This window comes from Macaca thibetana, chromosome 20, assembly GCF_024542745.1.
Source record: "Macaca thibetana thibetana isolate TM-01 chromosome 20, ASM2454274v1, whole genome shotgun sequence".
NCBI lineage: Eukaryota > Metazoa > Chordata > Mammalia > Primates > Cercopithecidae > Macaca > Macaca thibetana.
The window spans coordinates 63,698,657-63,721,338 of NC_065597.1; the positions used below are offsets into that span (position 1 = coordinate 63,698,657).

The 22,682-nt window shown below is 46.5% G+C and overlaps 1 protein-coding gene across 5 annotated transcripts in view; it reads right to left on the bottom strand.

Annotated features, from left to right (window-relative positions):
- Positions 1-22,682, bottom strand: part of SNX29 (sorting nexin 29) — a 586,208-nt gene that overhangs the window by 512,473 nt on the left and 51,053 nt on the right. For all 5 annotated transcript variants that reach the window (XM_050774079.1, XM_050774080.1, XM_050774082.1 and 2 more), the window contains 3 exons: positions 6,587-6,767; positions 2,194-2,264; positions 37-285 (listed from right to left, as the gene is read on the bottom strand). In XM_050774079.1, coding sequence (XP_050630036.1) covers positions 37-285; positions 2,194-2,264; positions 6,587-6,767 — 501 coding nt within the window. The remainder of the gene's footprint in view (positions 1-36; positions 286-2,193; positions 2,265-6,586; positions 6,768-22,682) is intronic.

Genomic DNA, 22,682 nt, shown 5'->3' on the forward strand with positions numbered 1-22,682 from the left:
CCCTCTGCTCCGCCTCGAGCACCCGTTCCCACTCACCGGCACTGACATTCCTGGACACGACAGGCAAGGGGTCGGTCTCCTGTTCAGGTTTGATGAGGATGGAGACTGCAGAGGAGGCTGTGATCTCCCTGAACAGGCTGCTCACTCCTTGCGTGGACTCCTTCAACAAGGAGGTCACATTCTGCGTTGACTCCTTTAAGAGGTCTGAAACGGTGGGAGCAAACTTACTCTGCCCGTTCAAATCCTTGTTGTCGATGTTAATTGCAAAGAGTATGGAGTTCAGACCTGCCCAAAAAAAGGGAGAAGTCTGGAGTGCTTGCTGATGGGCAGTCATACCACCACCAAGAGAAGACAGCTGCAGACCACAGAGTACGGAAGAGGAGACACACTGATCTTAAATAGGTATAAAAATACTTCCGACGCGGAGGTTGTAGGGAGCCGAGATCGTGCCACTGCACTCCAGCCTGGGTGACAGAGCAAGACCCTGTCTCAAAAAAAAAAAAAAAAAAAAAAAAAACACCTCCCATGAAACTGGGGTCAGCAGACATCCATTATCATGGGAGTTGAGTCATGCCACATTCTCTCCCTAATAGCCAGGAAGATAAATACAAATAAGAAGTCAACCAGGAGGAGGTGAAGGCACAAGTTCTGGGATCAGACTGCCTGGGGGTCAACTCCAGCACTGTCACCTACTAGCTACAAGACCTTGGTCCAGGCTGGGTACAGTGGCTCATCCCTGTAATCCCAGCACTTTGGGAGGCCAAGACAGGTGGATCACCTGAGGCCGGGAGTTCGAGACCAGCCTGACCAACACGGAGACACCTCATCTCCATTAAAAACATGAAATTAGCCGGGCGTGGTGGTACATGCCTATAATCCCAGCTACTGGGGAGGCTGCATAGGAGAATCACTTGAACCCAGGAGGCAGAGGTTGCAGCGAGCCAAGATCATGCCACTGCACTCCAACCTGGGCAACAAAAGTGAAACTCCGTCTCAGAAAAAAAAAAGACCTTGGTCCAGCAACTTATCATCTCCCTGTACTCCAGTCACCTTATCTGTAAGATGGGGACAATATTATCTCTCTCACAGGATTGTAAGTATTAAAGGCAATCACTCACAAGACACTCAGCTCCATAAACCATCAAATGTGCACCGATAACATCATCATCATTACTGTGGACAGAAACTTACACTGGCATCTTATGGTCTACAAAGAAATCATGGTCAAATCCTTTTTCTCATCAATGGACAGGACTAACATAACCCCAAATACATGAGACTTAGTATAAACTTTCAAGGAAAAACAAAAATGAGGCAACAAAGAACTTGGAAAGAGGAAGCAAGTTGCCCACTTCAGTCCAGCTGATTCCACCTTTCACTCTTTGAGTCAAAGGGCAAACAATGTAACAGTCCACCAGGGTCTCCACGATAACTGTCACGTGTGTGGCTCCCGATCTCACATGATTCTCTCACAGCCCCATGAAGGTGATTGCTGAGACAGCATGATTCCCATCTCACAGAGAGGAAAGAAAAGGTAGCAAAGCTTATAGCATCTGCCCCAGGTCACCAGTTAGCAAGGGGTAAAGCCAGGATTCAAAGGTAGGTCTCCCACCTCCAATTCCCCGCAAGGTATATTACATCTCCATAGCCCAACTAAAAACCTTCTCAAATCTTCGCTTTCTCTGCCAGGGTCTCACATTCTAGATGAATAGACCCAACACTCTGGTCGGGCATGGTGACTTACACCTGCAATCCCAACACTTTGGGAGGCCAAGGCGAGTGGATTACTTGAGCCCAGGAGTCCGAGACCAGCCTGGCCAACATAGTGAAATCCTGTCTCTATTAAAATACAAAAATTAGCTGGGCGTGGTGGCAGGCGCCTGTAATCCCAGCTTTTCGGGAGGTTGAGACAGGAAAATGACTTGAACCCAGGAGGCAGAGGTTGCAGTGAGCCGAGATGGCACCACTGCACTCCAGCCTGGGCAACAGAGTGAGGCTCTATCTTTAAAAAAATAAAAATAAAACAACCAACATTCAGTGCTAGTAAAAGAAGGACAGCAGCAAGTGACTCATTAAGTTGTTGAGGGACACAGAAGAATCACAACATTCCATGGCATTGTGGATCTGCCCCAAGGCAGCCCCTCTGCTCGCAAATGTCACAAGGCACGGCGCCCTGGTCTGGGCCAGGCTTACCCGCTGCCATGGTTGGAAGCATGCTGGACCTCTCTTCATCCATCACAAAAGACCAGTCTTCATAAAAAGTGCTGCAGATTCAAAGAGAAGAGGAAATCGCTCTTAGCAGTGGTTCTCTGTGTCTATTAACCAAGAAATTTCATTAGACGGCTCCCTGGAAGATCTGCACCTGATCACCCCAGGAGGGATATGATTTGTCTGAGGTCTCTGCTGGTTTAAAGCTTCTGCTTACGAACAGAAGATCTAACACACACATCCTACAACTTCCTTGCTGGTCCCCCGAGACCCCCAGCTTCAGAGTACGAAAATAGACATTATACGTTAATGTATTTATAAAGCAGCAAAGTAGGAGGGAGCAGTCAGGTGGGTGACTTCCACTCAAGCAATGTCCCCAAGAGACAGACAGGAAATCCAAGCCAGCCAACAGGGCTCGCCTGATTTGCCTAATACAAGAAGAGACCATTTCAGACAGAAATTACAGAGCCTCTATGGCTTCATCAACCAGGGCATTTAATATAATGCCTGCCTTGGCCAGGCATGGTGGCTCATGCCTGTAATCCCAGCACTTTGGGAGGCTGGGGTGGGAAGATCACTTGAGGTCAAGAGTTCAAGACCAGCCTGGCCAACACAGTGAAACTCCATCTCTATTAAAAATATAAAAAATTAGGCCAGGCGCGGTGGCTCAAGCCTGTAATCCCAGCACTTTGGGAGGCCGAGACGGGCGGATCACGAGGTCAGGAGATCAAGACCATCCTGGCTAACACGGTGAAACCCCGTCTCTACTAAAAATACAAAAAATTAGCCGGGCGTGGTGGCGGGCGCCTGTAGTCCCAGCTACTCGGAGGCTGAGGCGGGAGAATGGCGTGAACCCGGGAGGCGGAGCTTGCAGTGAGCCGAGATCCGGCCACTGCACTCCAGCCTGAGCGACAGAGCGAGACTCCGTCTCAAAAAAAAAAAAAAAAAAATATATATATATATATATATATAAAAAATTAGCTGGGCATGGTGGCAGATGCTTGTAATCCCAGCTACTCAGGAGGCTGAAGCAGGAGAATCGCTTGAACCTGGAGGCTCAGTGAGCAGAGACTGCACCACTGTACTCCAGCTTGGGCGAAAGAGCGAGACTCCACCTCAAAATAATAATAATAATAATAATAATAATATAATGCCTGCCTAGGTTACAGACCTGAAAGCCCACATTATCCTTGGAAAAGGCCAGGAGGCTAAAAATACACCACAAATCTAGATGGCATTGGGATAAGGCCGTCAAGAAAGCCTACAGGGCCTGTCCAAGGTCATCTGGCCAATAAATGGTCCAGCCAGGGCTTAAAAGAAGTTCTCCCGAGTCCAGCTTCCAAGCTCTCTCTGACTTCCTGTCAAGCAATGACAACCAAAAATCCCCAATGCCATAACTTCCCCGCCAGGTCACTGAATTCTAAATTAATCGAGGCAAAGGTCAATTTCACTAAAGCAGTCAGGGATACACAACCTATAGTTGAGTGAGGGGTTGGAAAAATTAGCCACTGAAGTGACTGAATACAACTAACAGAAACTAACACTGGGTACACAAAGACATAAAGATGGGGACTGCTAGAGAGAGTAGAGAGGGAGAAAAGCATAGACTGAAAAACTACCTACCGGGTACTATGTTCACCACCTGGGAGATGGGTTCAATCATGCCCGAAACCTCGGCATCACGCAATGTTCCCAGGTAACAAACCTGCACATGTAGCCCCTGAATCTAAAATAAAAATTGAGGCTGGGAACGGTGGCTCACGCCTGTAATCCCAGCACTTGGGAGGCTGACGTGGTGGATCACTTGAGGCTAGGAGTTCGAGACCAGCCTGGCCAATACAGTAAAACCCCGTCTCTATTAAAAATGCAAAAATTAGCTGGGCGTGGTGGTGCACACCTGTAATCCCACCTACCGGGCAGGCTGAGGCAGGAGAAAGAGAGAAGAGGTGCATTTCCAATATACTTTTCCAGAAAATATTAGCAGACGTACAAACCACGTGCTCAAGCTGACATTCTGACTGTACCTGATTCCTAAAATCATGATCCTTTAAAAATCTGAGCCCGTTTTCGTGCATCTAAATGAATGTGTTTTCCCCACATCGGGTTGGGGAAGTGGCTGGTGATCCAGGTAAGGTCAACTGTGATTCTTACCTGCTGGACTCACTTCTTCTTGATGTTCACTTCAACTTTGAGACTGAGTATGTAACTCTGAACTACCCATAAATGATATGCTGGAAAGAGCTTCACAGAAATTCACTTCAAGAAATAGGAGTAGGCCACACACAGTAGCTCACGCCTGTAATCCCAGCACTTTGGGAGGCTGAGGCGGGAGGATCACGAGGTCAGGAGATCGAGACCATCCTGGCTAACACGGTGAAATCCGTCTCTACTAAAAATACAAAAAATTAGCCAGGTGTGGTGGCGTGCGCCTGTAGACCCAGCTACTCAGGAGGCTGAGGCAGGAGAATCGCTTGAACCCGGGAGGCGGAGGTTACAGTGAGCCAAGATCACGCCACTACACTCCAGCCTAGGCAAAAAAGCGAGACTCCATCTCAAAAAAAAAAAGAAAGAAAAGAAAAGAAAAGAAAGAAAGAAACAGGAGTGTGTTTTCCTTAACTAAAGCTGGTTAATGCCCCAGAGGTCCAGATGTTCTCAGCCCCCCGGACTCTGACCCTGAGCAGTACACAAGTGTCACCAGTATCAGTCCTCCTGGCTCCCAAGTCCTCCCATTTTGGACCCATACAATTGAACAAAGAGCCACAGGCAACAGAACTTTAACGATATTTTCAAGAGCCCCAGTGCACAATACCAGAAGACCTGAGACATTACCAGTAGAGAGGTGACCACAGCAGTAGATAAAGCAGAAGAGGAGACCTGAACTAGGGAACACAGGTCAAGATATAAAATCAAGGGAACACACCACACTGCTCACAAACTGCCCACTGATTGAATTCAGGGAAATTTCACTGTTGAAGATCCGGGCATTGCTGATGGGGAAGTTACTTAAGGAACCAGAAGAGGATTCATCAATGTCGCTCCGTATCACTCAAGGACACAAAACAACATGTCTAGTCCACCATTCTCAGAGCAAAAGTAATGGCCACGCCCAGGCATGGTGGCTCACGCCTGTAATCCCAGCACTTTGGGAGGCCTAGGTGGGCAGATTACCTGAGGTCAGGAGTTTGAGACCAGCCTGGTCAACATAATTAAACCCCGTACCTACTAAAAATACAAAAAATTAGCTAAGTGTTGTGGCACATGCTACTCAAGAGGCGCTGAGGCAGGAGAATCGCTTGAACTGGGAAGACAGAAGTTGCAGTGAGCCCAGATAGCATCAATGCACTCCAGCCTGGGCAACAGAGTGAAACTCCGTCTCAAAAACAAACAAACAAAAAACAAACACAAAAAAATGACTTCCTTCTCCAAGTTAAAATTTCCATGTTTTTTTTCAGTTTGGGATTGAACGAATGCAAGAATCCCAAATTAAAATTCTATGCCTGGCATGGTAGCTCACACCTGTAATCTCAGCACTTTGGGAGGCTGAGGTGGGAAGATTACTTGAACCTAGGAGTTCAAGACCAGCCTGGGCAACACACTGAGACCCCATCACTACAAAAAAAATGTTTAAATTAGCCAGGCATGATGGCATTCGCTTATGGTCCTAGCTGCTCAGGAGGCTGAGGTGGGAGGATTGCTTGGGCCAGGGAGGTCCAGGCTGCAATGACCCGTGTTCATGCCACTGCACTCCAACTTGGGCAACAAAGCAAGACCCAGTCTTAAAAAAAATAAAAAATAAAATTAAAAAAAAGGCCGGGCGCGGTGGCTCAAGCCTGTAATCCCAGCGCTTTGGGAGGCTGAGACGGGCGGATCACGAGGTCAGGAGATCGAGACCATCCTGGCCAGCACGGTGAAACCCCGTCTCTACTAAAAATACAAAAAAAAAACTAGCCGGGCAAGGTGGCGGGCGCCTGTAGTCCAAGCTACTCGGGAGGCTGAGGCAGGAGAATGGCGTGAACCCGGGAGGCGGAGCTTGCAGTGAGCAGAGATCTGGCCACTGCACTCCAGCCTGGGCGACAGAGTGAGACTCCGTCTCAAAAAAAAAAAAAAAAAAAAAATCCAGAAAGTGAAGAGCAAGCTATGTCCTAAGACAACAGCTCTCTCCACATTCAAGTGCCATGCCGAGCCCTTTACAGGCAGTCTCTCAATGATTCTCCCCCAAGTTTCCCCACAGCTCAGCAGAACACTCCAGAGCTGTCAGAGGGAGGCCCACTTGCCCCAGATCGGGGAACTAGGATGAAAATCCAGGTGGTCTGACTCCAGACTCCAAGATCTTCACCCCTTGTTCCACCCCATCCCAGGTCCCGTCCCAGCCACGTACCTGAGCCTGCAGCGGTCGGCCAGGAGCATGTGGAGGTAGCGCTCTAGGGAGTGCTCGTTGAGGGCACAGCGCAGCCAGGCGCGGCCCCGGCCCACGTCGGAGGCGATGTGGCGCAGGGAGTAGAAGCGCTGCAGCTCGTGCTTGTTGAGGACCTCCTTCACGTAGTACCAGAACACGGGCTCTACGGAGAGAGGGCACAGGCACCTGGCACTCAGCCTGGGGTACTTAGCATTGGGAAAGGAACACACAAAGCCCCTAGGCGATGATGAAGATTGTAACAGAGTATCCCCTTAGGATGGAAAAGGTGGGGGATAACATCAAAGACATGGAATCAACCCAGATACCCACCAATAGTGGACTGTATAAACAAAATGTGATACATTTACACAACGGAATACTACGCAGCCTTGAAAAAGAACAAAATTGTGTCCTATGCAGCAACACAGATGACTGGAGGCCATTATCCTAAGCAAATTACACAGAAATAGAAAATGAAATACTGCATATTCTCACTTATAAATGGAAGCTAAACACTGGGTACACACAGACATAAAGAGAGCAAACAACAGATACTGGGGACTGCTAGAGAGAGTAGAGAGAGTAGAGAGGGAGGACAGCACGAAATGAAAAACTACCTACCAGGTACTATGTTCACTACCTGGGAGATGGGTTCAATCATGCCCTAAACCTTAGCATCACGCAATGTACCCAGGTAACAAACCTGCACATGTATCCCCTGAATCTAAAATAAAAATTGAGACTGGGAACGGTGGCTCACGCCTGTAATCCTGGCACTTGGGAGGCTGACGTGGTGGATCACTTGAGGTCAGGAGTTCGAGACCAGCCTGGCCAACACGGTAAAACCCCGTCTCTACTAAAAATGCAAAAATTAGCTGGGCGTGGTGGTGCACACCTGCAATCCCACCTACCGGGCAGGCTGAGGCAGGAGAATCACTTAAACCCAGGAGGCAGAGGTTGCAGTGAGCTGAGATTGCACCACTGCACTTCAGCCTGGTGACAGAGCAAGACTTAGCCTCCAAAACAATAATGAAATTTAAAAAAAGGTGGGAGATACAGAAGACTATATCAAAAATAAGAATGACTTTAAAACCTCTCATCCAGAAAAGACCAAAGTTGACATTTTCAAGAATTCTCAGTCTTTTTTACTGCATTTTTCTTTTTTATAATAAAATCAACATTTGCTGTAGGCTGAATTATAATCCTCAAAGATATTGACTTCCTAAGCTCCAGAATTCTCTGAATATTATGTTATACGGTAAAAGAGTCTTTGCAACTGTGTTAGGATCTGGAAATTGGGAGGTTATCTTGCATCATCCCTGTGAGGCTGATGTAATCACAACATCTTCATCAGAGGCAGGGACAGGCAGAGAGAAACTTGACGCAGAATAGGAGGACATGATGTGACCAGAGAAGCAAAGACTAGCATGGGGCAGCCACAGCCAAGGAAAGTGGGCAGCGAGCAGACTCTGGAAGGGCCAGGTACGGATTCGGCCCTGGAGCCTCCAGAAGCAAGCAGCCCTGCTGTCTGTCACCTTGACTTTAGCCCAGTGAAGCTGATTTGGGACTTCTGGCCTCCGGAACGGTGGGAGAATAAATTATAGTGTTTAAAAGTCACCAACTGTGTATTAATTTGTTACAGCAGCCAGAAGAAAAGAACACATCAGGCCGGGCACGGTGGCTCACGCCTGTAATCCCAGCACTCCAGGAGGCCAATGCGAGCGGATCATCTGAGGTCAGGGGTTCCAGACCAGCCTGACCAACATGGTGAAACCCCATCTCTACTAAAAATACAATAATGAGCCAGGCCTGGTGGCAGGTGCCTGTAATCCCAGCTACACGGGAGGCTGAGGCAGGAGACTCACTTAAACCCAGGAGGCAGAAGTTGCAGTGAGCTGAGATCACACCACTGCACTCCAGCCCGGGCAACAGAGAAAGACTCCGTCTCAAAAAAAACAAAAAAAAAAAAAAACAAAAAAAATAGGCTGGCACGGTAGCTTACTCCTGTAATCCCAGCACTTTGGGAGGCTGAGGCAGGCAGATCACAAGGTCAAGAGATTGAGAACATCCTGGCCAAAATGGTGAAATCCCGTCTCGACTAAAAATACAAAAATTAGCTGGGCATGGTGGCGCATGCCTGTAGTCCCAGCTACTCGGGAGGCTGAGGCAGCAGAATTGCTTGAACCCGGGAGGCGGAGGTTGCAGTGAGCCGCTATCATGCCACTACACTCCAGGTTGGTGACAGAGCGAAACTCTGTCTCAAAAAATAAATAAATAAAACCACATCATATTGTATGAGTGTATATGCATACATAGTTATATGTGTAATTTTATATCCTGATTCATTTATTTCTTGTCTAGATCATGAACATTTTCCTATTATAATTAAAAGTCTTTCAAAGATGATTTTTGATGGTTTTCCAGTAAAACATAACTATTTCCCTACTACTAAGGGCATGGCACATGGCCAACTTTCCTTCTGTACAGTAAAGAACACCCCTATACATAAATAATTGTCCTCATTTCTAGTTCCTTAGGAAAGATTTCCACATGTCAAATTACTCAGTCTGAGGATAGGAACAGATTTAAGGCTTTATGGGAAACTCAAGACAGTTTATTTTTACCCATAAGACAGTCATTCCTACGACTACTTGTATCTCCTCACATCCCACCACTTTTTATCCACGTGTACACAGATTTTTAAATTTTTTTATATACATTTTAAATTAATTATTATTTGTTTATTTTTGAGACAAGGCCTCTCCCTCTGTCACCCAGGCTGGAGTTCACTGCAGCCTCAATGTCCTGGCCTCAAGTGATCCTCCTGTCTCGGCCTCCCGAGTAGCTGAGACACAGGCATGCACCCCCATGCCCAGCTAATTTTTTAATTTTTTATTTATTTGTAGAGACGATGTTCTGCTATGTTGTGCAGTCTGGTATCAAACTCCTGGCTTCAAGTGATCCTCTTGCCTAAGATTCCCAAAATGCTAGGATTACAGTCGGGAGCCACCATGCCCAACCCCAGATTTTTTCATAGTTGTCATGCTAGTGTATACATAATTTTGTGATCAATTTTCTTCACTTAACATTGGCTCTTCAACACTTTTTCGGGCTGGCAATAATAATAACAGCAGCAACAGCAACTACTATTTACTGAGCAGTAACTAAGCACCAGCCATTGCAGTAAACACTTTACATCTGACATCATCACAACCAAGGCCATCTCCATGTGAAAGACAAGGTCTGAAGCCAGGACAAGTAAAGCGACTCACCCAGCAACACAGTTAGTAAACAGTATGGCAGAAAGGGACCTCAGAGCTCACTGCAAACCCAAATCACGCTGCCTTGCAAAATGAGGGGACTTGGCCTTCTTCGAAATGGTCACGTTCACAACTGTTTAATACTCCAAGTGGGGGAAGCTGAGTCTTTGCAGTTAGACCCGGCTTCCAATCTAGGAGCTAAACAGGCTCACAGTCCCCTCTGAAACATCACAAAGGCTTTGAACCTGCCTTCCAGAAGTAGGCAAGTACACCCATCTCCAGAAACTGCATGGCAGGCTAGTTAAGTTCACTCTAATGTTTCAATTCAACTTCACTAGGATGCACTGCATTCTTTCTATGAGCTGTGAACCGAGGTAGGCTATGTGTCACCAGTTAGAGACAACAAGAACTCGTCCCTAAGGGACTTCCAGTCTAGCAGGCAGGACGAACAGAGAAAAAGTCCATTCAACCAAATGACCTTCCACAAGTCACTCAACCATGCTAAGCCTGAAAATCCTCTCCCATAAAATCAACACAAAAGTACAGAATCACCCAAGGTTACTGGGGTAACTAGAAAGGGAAGGAAAGCACCAAGCACAGTGCCCAGTCCATGATGACCAATCAGCATTTGCTTAATAATTAATTCCCTTCACAGCAGAGGGCATTTACGTGGGTTCTTCTGTGTTCGCAGCATCTAAATATACACATCTGTATGCGTGAGCGTAAGTATGTGGGGATCAAGCCAATCGCTGGGATCATTTAGAATAATCTTCCCAGGAATAACAAAAACCAGCAAGAGGGCAGGTCCCTCAAGACTATCTTCTGTCTCAATCCCTGAATGTCAAACTAATCCACTTCCCAAGCTCATCAGATCAGTCTAATCCACACAACTGTACACAACTGCCTTCCTTCCACTCTCCGCCTCACTCAGAAACCAGGATGGGGAATCTGGTGACAACTCCCTCGGTCAGCTGGCCAACAAAGTGTTTCGAAATACCCCAGACCATTATCTGTACGTCCATCACATTTCCAATCAAGTGACTCTCACCTGCAGCCTGTCTTGAAAAACGCAGTCACCTCCCTCCGACCTTGAATCTACATGAATGCTTTAAAGTGTGTTTTCACCTTTCAATTCTGCAAATTGCTTACTGCTACAGAATCCTTTTAAAGCTTGTCAGGGTGATGCTGCTGATGATAAGAATTATCCCAGCAGGGTTCTGCTTCCACTGCCAGAATGAATGTGCTCTATTTAAAGTGCAGCTCACCTGCCAATTAGCGCCTGCCGTGTCCGTAATTTAATTTAGAGATATACGCTGATCTGCTTTGAAACATGGTGCTAAGTCAAAAAGCGGGCAAGGGCTTCTGGTTCTGCAAACACCTGAAAGCCAAACGCCAACAAAAACAAGTGCCAGGGAGGGGTGTTGAGAAGAGCTGCCCTGGGGCACCTGTTAAAAGAGGATGACTAACAGCACCAGGCTTTTGGGAAAGTTTCTATCAAGTCTTAACCTATCACCGATGCCATCACCAATGCCAAGAATTCATACCTTAGAGACCACAAGGAAGACAAAAACCTTGTCCCAAATTCTAGTTCAGGCACTGTGTCACCTTGGGAAACTTTTTTTGTCCTCTACTTTCTTCATCTGTACAATGGGGAGAACAGTACCTACCTGTATGGATTGCTATGAGGGAAAAATGAGAAATAGGAATACATGTCAAGTGTATCCAATAATGCAGTGAATAAATGTTAGCCATAGCGATTAACATACCTGGCATATAATTGGTGCTCAGTGAAAACCAGCTATTAATATCACTACCACACTTGCACCAAACAGCATTCCTTTTCCTTGTTTGGAGTTTTTTTTTTTTTTTTTTTTTTTTTTTTTTTGAGGGGCGGGGTGGGGACAAGGTCTCGCTCTGTCGCCCAGGCTAGAGCACAGTGGCACGATCATAGTACATTGCAGTCTTGAACTCCTGGGCTCAAGCGATCCTCCCACCTCAGGCTCACAAGTAGCTGGGACTACAGGTGTACACCACTATACACGGCTTTTGTTTGTTTGTTTTTTTCTGTAGAGATGAGGGTCTCACTACATTATCAGGCTGGTCTTGAACTCCTGAAATCAAATGATCCTCCAGCATCAGACTCCCAAAGCACTGGGATTACAGGCATAAGCCACCAAGCCTGGTCCTTTTCTGGTCCTTTTCCCTTTCTTCTAGTAAGAGCACCCCTCTTTCGTATGGGAAACCCATTCCACTGGGATCCTTCCGCACTGCCCTAACCTCCCCCTACAGCAGGGGTGGACAGCTAACCCAGGGCAGGCAATTAACTGGCCAGAACCACGGCATATGCAACTTTCATTTTTTTTAATATTACATAAAAATATGAGTTATCTTGATTGATAAGTTTTTTGGTACCACCTTCAATTTTGTGGCCAAAGTGAGTGTCTCACTAACCTCACCCTAGTCTCAGCCCTGGACCACAGGGTTCTCTGGAGCCACCAGAAAAGACGCCTTGTCTCTTCCAGGAGCTGAGGTCAGCAAACTATGGCCCGGGGGTCAAATTTGGCCTCCGAACTGTTTTTGTAAGCACAGTGTTCCTGGAACGCAGCCACATCCATTTGCTCCCATATGGTCTGTGGCTGAGTTTCTGCTCCAGTGGCAGAGCTGAGTCACTGCTATGGAGACTGCATGGCTCACAAAACCTGTAATACGACCCGTAAGCAGGGAGTGTGCCGACCCCCTTCGAGAAGTAGGATCTCTCATCCCTGGATACCTGTAGCTACCTGGGGCCATTTTCCACCCCACCATGTAGAGAGACCCCATCTGAAAAGACACCCAACCACAGAGAAGCTATGCCGGAGGGACGGCACATTTGGGAGAAGGCAGGGCCCCTGAATCCAGCTCAACTCTGAGATGATTTCTTACTTACTTGGGTCAATATATAAATGTCCTTCATCTGATTTTTCAAAGCAGTCTAAAGGATTTTCTATCATTTGCAACCACAGGGAATAATGCAGTGAGACAGGACATGTTCTTCAGTCATCTGACAATCATCTATAGAAGACCGAGAACACGCCAGGAACGGAGCAACACCTGTGCTCCACAGCCATGGTGGGGGGCGAGGGGTGTCTCATCAATGTGACAACACTGCCCCAAAACAAACAAAGTATTGCTCAACAAAAAAATCAGAAAACCCAAGACCAGCCTGGGCAACATGGTAAGACCCCATCTCTACAAAAAGGAAACAGAAAACCCAACTACAAGGAGCCTAGTGTGGCGGCACACACCCGTAGTCCCAGCTACTTAGGAGGCTGAGGCAGGGGAATGGCTGGAGCCCAGGAGTTTGAGGCTGTAGTGAGCTATGACTGCACCACTGCACTCCAGCCTCGTTAACAGAGCAAGGCCCTGTCTCTAAAAACAAAACAAAATGAAAAAAACCCACACACAAAGAAAATCCAAGTCCATGGAGCTGGGTTGGTCTGGAAATAGGCCAGTGATACGAAGGCTATGTCAGGCTAGAATCTCCAACCTTTTGATCTCGCTGTCCCAGAGGACTGTCATAACTCTGGGCATCTCATTCACAATTGAGCAGGAAGAAAGGGAACGGGATGAAGCCAGCTCTATCGCCCCTTTTATCAGGAAAGAACAAGTAATCCCAGACAAATCACAAGGGAGCAGAGAAAGCAGAGAACAAAACTCAAAACTGGCTTAATCCTTCAGGATCCCTCACCGAGACAAAGGAGTACATATCACAGCCTCAAGCAAAATCTGGGTTCTATCAAAGCCAAAGAAGACAGAGGAATGAATCTGAGGGCAGAATCTAACAGAATCAGCCACACGTGGTATCAGCCATGCCAGGAACAAAGGTAAACCAAGTTCGCTCATGTGCCAGTCTGAGAATTCAGTGAATACAGGTGCTCCCAAATCTGTCACATCCCAAACTGAACCAGCCTGACTGCAAGGCACAAATGGATTGGCAGAGCAGAGTGCCAACAACGGGCCGAGCTCTGTCACTTAGCCATCTTCCAACTAGCCACAAGACTGCCTTCCAGAACCAGAGCTCAGCATAATACACCTGTATCCTATGAGAGTTTACAGCATAGCACCTCCTTTATTAAAGACTAGGAAATAAATTAACCAGGCATGGTGGCGTGCACATGCAGTCCCAGCTACCTGAGAGGCTGAAGTGGGAGGATCGCTTAAGCCAGGAAGCTGAAGGCTGCAGAGAGCCATGATTGCACCACTGCACTCTAGTCTGGCAACAGAGAAAGACCCCGTCTCTTATTTAAAAAAAAAAGTGGGAAATTTCTAAGAAGGACTTCTAAAACTTGTGTCTCACTTCCTTTTAGGGGCATACCCCATCATGAGCTGAAGAGTCATTTACATTCTGAAAGGAGCAAAGCAAAGGACCCATGGAACTCAGGCTGGATAACTGTGATCTAAAAATTGACAACTCAGAGGCCAAACTGAGTCTCTTTTTTTTTTTTTTTTTTTTTTTTTTTTTTTGAGGCAGAGTCTCACTCTGTCGCCCAGGCTGGAGTGCCAGGGCATGGTCTCAGCTCACTGAAACCTCTGCCTCCTGGGTTCAAGCGATTCTCCTGCCTCAGCCTCCCAAGTAGCTGGAATTACAGGTGCCTACCACCATGCCCAGCTAATTTTTGTATTTTTAATGGAGACAGGGTTTCACCATGTTGGCCAGGCTGGTCTCGAAATCCAGGCCTCAAGTGATCCACTCACCTCGGCCTCCCAAAGTGCTGGAATTACAGGCCTGAGTCTTAATTTATGAAACAGCAGGATTAAACACCTTTGAAACAGGCAGAGGTCACATTCCGCCAAGAGGTATCAGTCCAGCTCCACTAGATCTTAACGTCCTGGGACACATTCATACCCCTTAGTAAATAGCCACTGGCCCAGGTCCCTGCCACCCTGGGTGTCAAGGACCCACCCCCAAGGGACCCTGTGGCCATCCCCATGCTACAGCGACCCAGGAGTTAACAAAGAGCCCAAGGGGTACAGCACCCTGGCTTCTGACTTCCTCCCTAAGGCCAGCTTCTTTCTGCCGGTTGTCAACCACTTTTTTCACCTTGAACGGAGCCCTGCATTTTCTCTGCACCTTTAGCAGACATCCTTCCAAGGCTTCCCTCACCAAAAGCAGCTGATTTGCACGTGCATGAACACAAAAGAAAATCACCAACAGGGAACCGAAAGCAGGGATGGGCGGGTGAGGAACTGGACTTCCCCTCACCATCAAAAGGATGCACCCAGGGCTCCCCTGGCACACGCAGCTTCCTCCAAAATTAATTTTTTTTTCATTTTTTCTAACTTTTTTTAAAAATTATTATACTTTAAGTTCTAGGGTACATGTGTACAACGTGCAGGTTTGTTACATATGTATACATGTGCCATGTTGGTGTGCTTCACCCATTAACTCGTCATTTATATTAGGTATATCTGCTAATGCTATCCCTCCCCGCTCCCCCCTCCCCACAATAGGACCCGGTGTGTGATGTTCCCCTTCCTGTGTCCAAGTGATCTCATTGTTCAATTCCCACCTATGAGTGAGAACATGTAGTATTTGGTTTTTCCATTCTTGTGATAGTTTGCTACATCGCACTTATTCCAAAATTGACCACGTAATTGGAAGTAAAGCACTCCTCAGCAAATGCATAAGAACAGAAATTATAACAAACTGTCTCTCAGACCACAGTGCAATCAAACTAGAACTCAGGACTAAGAAACTCAATTAAAACCGCTCAAATACATGGAAACTGAACAACCTGCTCCTGAATGACTACTGGGTACATAACGAAATGAAGGCAGAAATAAAGATGTTCTTTGAAACCAATGAGAACAAAGATACAACATACCAGAATCTCTGGGACACATTTAAAGCAGTGTGTAGAGGGAAATTTATAGCACTAAATGCCTACAAGAGAAAGCAGGAAAGATCTAAAATTGACACTCTAACATCACAATTAAAAGAACTAGAGAAGCAAGAGCAAACACATCCAAAATTAATGTTCTACAGAAATGAAATTGTTGCCCAAGGTGACCCAATGAAGCAAAATATAAATTCTGCTTTGAGTGCAATCAACCATTTTCAAAAATCCCCACTGAAGATCAAGGAAGTCGGTCTCTCTCATTTATAGTTGTGGGTATATTACTACCACCTGCTCCCACTGACTGAGGATGCATACAGACCGCTGAGAGTAGTGGTTTGGCTTCCCAGGAAAATGAACAGGGTGTTCTGAAGTCAGGGTCCTCAAGTTGTTATTTTGAATGCAGTCCTTTGGTGGCCTCTACTATGCAAGTAGCCAAATACTGGAGTTCCAGACACTGGAGCTACAAGGATGAGCCTGTAATCGTAACACTTTGGGAGGTCAAGGCAGGCGGATCACCTGAAGTCACTAGTTCGAGACCAGCCTGGCCAATATGATGAAACCCCGTCCCTACTAAAAATATAAAACTTAACCAGGCGTGGTGATGTGCGTCTGTAATCACAGCTACTAAGGAGACTGGGGCAGGAGAATCGCTTGAACCCAGGAGGCAGAGGCTGCAGTGAGCCAAGATAGTGCCACTGCACTCCAGCATGGGCAACAGAGAGAGACTTCATCTCAAAAAAAAAAAAAAAAAAAAAAAAAAGAAAGAAAATGGGTAGTTCCATACATAGGTTTGAAGGAAGAAGAACTTAGGACTATAGGAGGGGCACAGTCCAGCTGAACCACGTAGGGAGCTCATGACTGGCTTTTTGAAAACAATTCTGAAACTTCAAGAGAGAAGAGAACAAAACCACATGAGATACCACTTCACACCCATTAGGATGGCAATTATGAAAACAGAAAAAAGGAGGCCAGGGATGGTGGCTCAGGCCTGTAATCCCAGCACTTTGGGAGGCCAAGGTGGGAGGATCACTTAGGACAAGGAGTTTGAGACCACCCTGGGCAAAATAGTAAGATTCTGTCCCTACAAAAAATAATAAAGTTACTATACATATATATATATGTATAGTGTGTGTGTGTGTATATATAGATAGATAGATAGAAAGATAGATAGATAGATAGATATGAAAAAAGGGGGTGGTAATCGCTCTCTGGTTCTCTCCATGTATATAATTAAAGCTGTATAACTTTTCTCTAATTTAAAAAGCCAGCATTGACTGGGTGCAGTGGCTCACGCCTATACTCCTACCACTTTGGGAGGCCAAGGCGGGCAGATCATTTCAGGCCAGGAGTTCGAGACCAGCCTGGCCAACACAGTGAAACTCTGCCTCTACTAAAAATACAAAAATTAGCAAGTCACGGTGGCTCACGCCTGTAATCCCAGCTACTTGGGAAGCTGAGGCAGGAAAATCGCTTGAACCCGGGAGGTGGAGGCTGCAATGAGCCAAGATCACACTGCTGCACTCCAGCCTGGGTGACAAAGTGAGACTCCATCTCAAAAAATAAATAAATAAAAATAAATAAAAAGCCAGCACTGGCAAGGCTGTGGAGTTGGCAAGGATGTGGAGAAAATGGACCTCTTGTGCATTGCTCGTGGGAATGCAACATGGTGTAGCCACTATGGAAAACCCTCTGATGGTTCCTAAAAAAAATTAAACATAGAATTACAACATGATCCAGCATTGTCCTTCTGGGTATACTCCCCAAAGGAACTAAAAGTGGAAAAAACATATATTTGCATCTTCATATTCATAGCAGTACCATTCACTATAGCCCATAAGTGGAAGACACCCAACTATCATGGAATAAACAAAATACGGGTTCTACACACCCTCAAAAGTATTATTCAGCCTTTAAAAAGGAGAAAATTCTGGGCCGGGTGTGGTTGCTAACACCTGTAATCCCAGCACTTTGGGAGGCCGAGGCGGGCGGATCACGAGGTCAGGGGTTCAAGAGCAGCCTGGCCAACACGGTGAAACCCCGTCTCTATTAAAAATAAAAAAAATTAGCCAGGCATGATGACGCACACCTGTAGTCCCAGCTACTCGGGAGGCTGAGTCAGCAGAATCACTTGAACCCAGGAGGCGGAGGTTGTGGTGAGCTGAGATAGTGCTACTTACTGTACTCCAGCAGCCTGGGCAACAGAGCAAGACTCCATCTTTTTTTTTTAAAAAAAAAAAAAAGGAAATTCTGACACATATTACAACATGGACGATCCTTGAAGACGTTATGCTAAATAAAGCCAGACACAAAAGAACAAATATTGCATGATCCCACTGATACAAGGAACCTAAAGTAGTAGAATGCACTGAGGCAGAAAGTAGAATGCCGGCTGCCAGAGGCAGGGGACTGGAGGGAGTGAGTGTTAGTGTTTAATGAATACAGTTTTGGTTTGTAAAAATGGAAAGGTTCTGAGATGAATGGTGGTAAAGATTATTGTATGACATGTGAATGTGCATTAAGTACTCTTATGCTGAACCGTATACTTCAAATGGCTGAAATAGTAAATTTCATTATGTATATTTTACCAATTTTTTTTGTTTTTTTGAGGTGGAGTCTCGCTCTGTTGCTCAGGCTGGAGTGCAGTGGCACACTCTCTGCTCATTGCAAGCTCCACCTCCCGGGTTCATGCCATTCTCCTGCCTCAGCCTCCCAAGTAGCTGGGACTACAGGTGCCCGCCACCACACCCGGCTAATTTTTTGTATTTTTAGTTGAGACGGGGTTTCACCGTGTTAGCCAGGATGGTCTCGATCTCTCTCTTGACCTCGTGATCCACCTGCCTCAGCCTCCCAAAGTGCTATGATTACAGGCATGAGCCACCACACCCGGCCATATTTTTTTTTTTAAGAGAGAATAGAAGTTTGGCCGATACGAGTTTGGGTGAGAGCTGAGGAAGGAAGGTAGTGGAAGGGAAAGAACTGCCAGACTTGAAGAGTTTCAAGACAGTAGAAACCAGGAGAGTTGTTCAAAATACAGGATTGGGCCAGGCACAGTGGCTAATGCCTGTAATCCCAACACTTTGGGAAGCTGAGGCGGGCAGGTCACATGAGGCCAGCAGTTTGAGACCAGCCTAGCCAACATGAGGAAACCCCATCTCTACTAAAAATACAAAAAGTAGGTGGCATGGTGGTACACACCTGTAGTCCCAGCTACCCAGGAGGCCGAGGCACGAGAATCACTTGAACCCAGAAGGCAGAGGCTGCAATGAGCTGAGATCGCACCACTGCACTCTAGCCTGGGCGACAGAGCGAGATACCATCTCAAAAAAAAAAAAAAAAAAAAAAAAAAAAATACAGAACTGAATCATCTAAATTAGTGAGAGGCACCAAGCAAGGCACAGGCAGTGGTGCTGAAGGCCCTGCCCCACACAGGACCTGGCATTAGTGCTTTAGCTGCTGAATTATGGAGAGTCTCAAGAGTCCCAAGGCAGGGGCGTGGCAAGAGGGGAGCTTGTGGGACTCAGGCCATCATTTATTTGCAAACTAGATGAAAGAGTTGTGGTGTCTTACCTGCCACTGTCTGTCACCCCTGGCATACAGCACGGCATAAGAGGTAGAACAGAAACAGACACAGCCAGCAGGGAACAGAGCCCTAGAAGCCAGATCAAGCACTGGATACTTTGTCCCAACTCTACAAGAGACCCACGGAAGAGCTGTAAGTCAATGCAGTTACAGGGAGTAAGTGGGGGAGTGGGATGGTCACGAAAGAAGACCACTCCATGATGTGCAAATTGGGTCAGAGCTGATCAAGACTGAAGGCAGAAAAACACAAGTCAGGGAGAAAGAAGAGAACTCATTGAGGATGGAGGAACCGCAAGTGGCTCAGGGACCCATGTGAGAGACAGAAACAGTGCTCAGCGCAGGACTGGTTTGGGGGCAGAGGGCAGGGAGAAGGAGAAGGCTGGGAGGAAGCCCAAGAGCTGTCCAGGGGACCTGGGTAAAGGGCAGAGCCATTTACTAAGCAAGAAACACAGGAACACATATGGATGAAGATCAGAATTCAGTCTTGGAGACTGACAAGCCCATGCTGTACACCAAATAGAGACATTCAAGAGACAGAGTTTAAGGAAGTGCTCTGGGCTGCGGGCATGACTAAGAATAACAGGCACATACAGAGCAACTTCACCAAGGAATCCAAACAGTATGTGTAGAAACAAGAGCCAACAATGAATCCAAGGATGAATAATATTTGAGGGTACAGAAGTGATATGCCAAGAACAATCAGAAAAGAAGAAGAAAGCATGCCAAGAGGCTATAGCATCGCAGAAAGCAAGGGAAGGCAGTGTTTCAAAGTCAGAGGATCCTCAATGCCCAAGGCTGCTGAACAGACAGGGAAGATTAGACTTAAATTTTACAGGCAACTCAGCAACAGAAACTGTGTCTCTGGTATATTCTGAATGGCACCAATCACCTTGTAATTGACTGCCAACCTATAACCTGATGCCGATATATCACTGATTAAAAGAACATCAAATTCCAGCTGGGCATAGTGGCTCACACCTGTAATCCCAGCACTTTGGAAGGCCAAGGCGGGCAGATCACTTGAGGTCAGGAGATTGAGGCCAACCTGGCCAACATGATGAAACTCCGTCTCTACTAAAATTACAAAAATTAGCCAGGCGTGGTGGCAGGCACCTGTAATCCCAGCTACTCAGGAGGCTGAGGCTAAAGAATCACTTGCACCCGGGAGGCAGAGGTTGCAGTGAGCCGAGATCATGCCACTGCACTCCAGCCTGGGCAACACAGTGAGACTCCTTCTCCAAAAAAAAAAAAAACAAATTCCAAGGTCATGCATCAAACGCCAATAATGGCAGTGGTTCTTTCTCCTTTCCCAAGTGGAATGGAAAATAATTCATTTTTCCATACTGTATTCTGTACTGGCTACTTGGGTTTCCAGTGGCTACAACGACAGCAAGCCAAGTCTGTGTAGAGCTCTGGGTCACTTTTAATTAATTTTTGCTTTGTTCCTCAAAAATTAATCACTTTCCCTGTAGTATGCTGGAGTGATCCTGGTATATGGTACCTCAGGAACCACGAAATACAGTACTGCACACGATGAATAAAGCCTTCCTTCCAACCAAGATGTATTTGTTTATTGAACATAATTTTATTGAAGAACTGTGTAGTGGCAGACACTATGCTAGGAGTCAAGAGAAAGCAAACAGACAGGGTATCCTGCCTTCACAAAGCATGCTACGTCGTGGGATATACAGAAAACTGAATATGGTGTGATGATGAGAGGGTAAAGTGGAATCTCCTGTCCTTTGTTCTGTAAGACAAAGGCAGGCAAATGTTTCTTTTCTTTCTTTTCTTTCTTTTTTTTTTTTTTTTTAAGAGATGGAGCCTCGCTCTTTCTCCCAGATTGCATGATCTCGGCTCACTGCAACCTCAGCCTCCCAGGCTCAAACAATTCTCCTGCCTCAGCCTCCCAAGTAGCTGGGATTACAAGTGGGCACCACCACACCCGGCTAATGAGCTAAGCTGGTTTGGTCTTTTCCCTGCTTCTCATTTGCAGGAGGCTGCTCAGCACATCCTCATCAGCAGAAAACAGGCAGAGACTGCCCTTTCATTCATCTCCCCACCATGCAGGTATAGCACTCACACCAAGACAGAGAGGGGCGGCCAGAACCAGAATGCTGGAGATGCCTTGCAAATGTGTTGGTGGTTCTTTGATTACCAGGGCCAAGCAACAGAAAGGTAAGAATTCTAGTCCTGGTGGCAACAAAAAGAGCCATTCTTTGTGGCCAAAAGGTCAGCGCCTTAAGCAGGGATGAGATGGAGGAAGAGGTTCAAAGTTGAAAGGGTGGTGGGAGAGGAGGGTAAGTGGTTAAACATTTATTAGGTGTGAGGAACTAAAGCAGCTGCTTCAAATGAGGTTCTCACTGAATCCCCCTGACAAACCCTGAAGCTAGGGGAGACTATCAAGACTATCAGACTATCGCCTTTACAGGTGAAAAAAACGAAGGCTCAGAGAGAACTTTCCCGAGGCCATTCAGACTCACCCTTGCAGTCTGACTTCAAAGCCAAGGCGTTGCCTCTGCCTTACCCGGCAGCTGCCCTCGGTTGGATGGAAGTGGACCAAGAACCTCCCGGCTTACTCACACCAATTCCTCTAAGGTCATTCCTCCAAAGGCAGATGAGATACAAACAAGAAGTGTGAGGGCCCAGGAATCCTGAGGGCAGGCGGCCCTGGAAAAAGCTAAATCCCTGCAAAGCTCCTCACCCAGCCTGTAACACCAAGTCACTCACACACAGGGACTCAGGGAGGCGTCGTCCTGGAGACGGGAAGCTGCAGAGACATAATCCAGGACACAGGTGGCGGCCAAAGTCATTGGCAGTGATTTCTACGAGGACTGAAGTAGTCCTTGATGCTGACTTTTCTCAGACTGGATCCCTCCCTCCCTGGCTTTTGAAGGAGCACAGAAGCATGACAGAAAATTCAACAGGGACAGGAATCCCTTTTGTTTTGTTTTGTTTTGTTTTGTTTTGTTTTGTTTTTTTGAGACGAGTCTCGCTCTGTCACCCAGGCTGGAGTGCAGTGGCGCGATCTCGGCTCACTGCAACCTCCGCCTCCCGGGTTCAAGCGACTCTAAATGTGAGCCACGGTGGCTGGCTCCAACAGATCTTTTTTTAAAAAAAATTATTAAAATTATTTTATTGATACGTAATATTTGTACATATTTATAGGGTACCTGTGATATTCTGATACATGCCTAGAATGTGTAATTACTTTCAACAGATCTTTGCTTCTTTTTTTCTTTCTTTAGGCCGTCTCCAGGGGCTAGAGTAGGCTCAGAGAGGCTCCTAGATCTTTGCTTCATTTCTGAAAATGAGTAACTGGTGAAATAAACAAGAAACAAAGATCTAGGAGCCTGAGCTTAT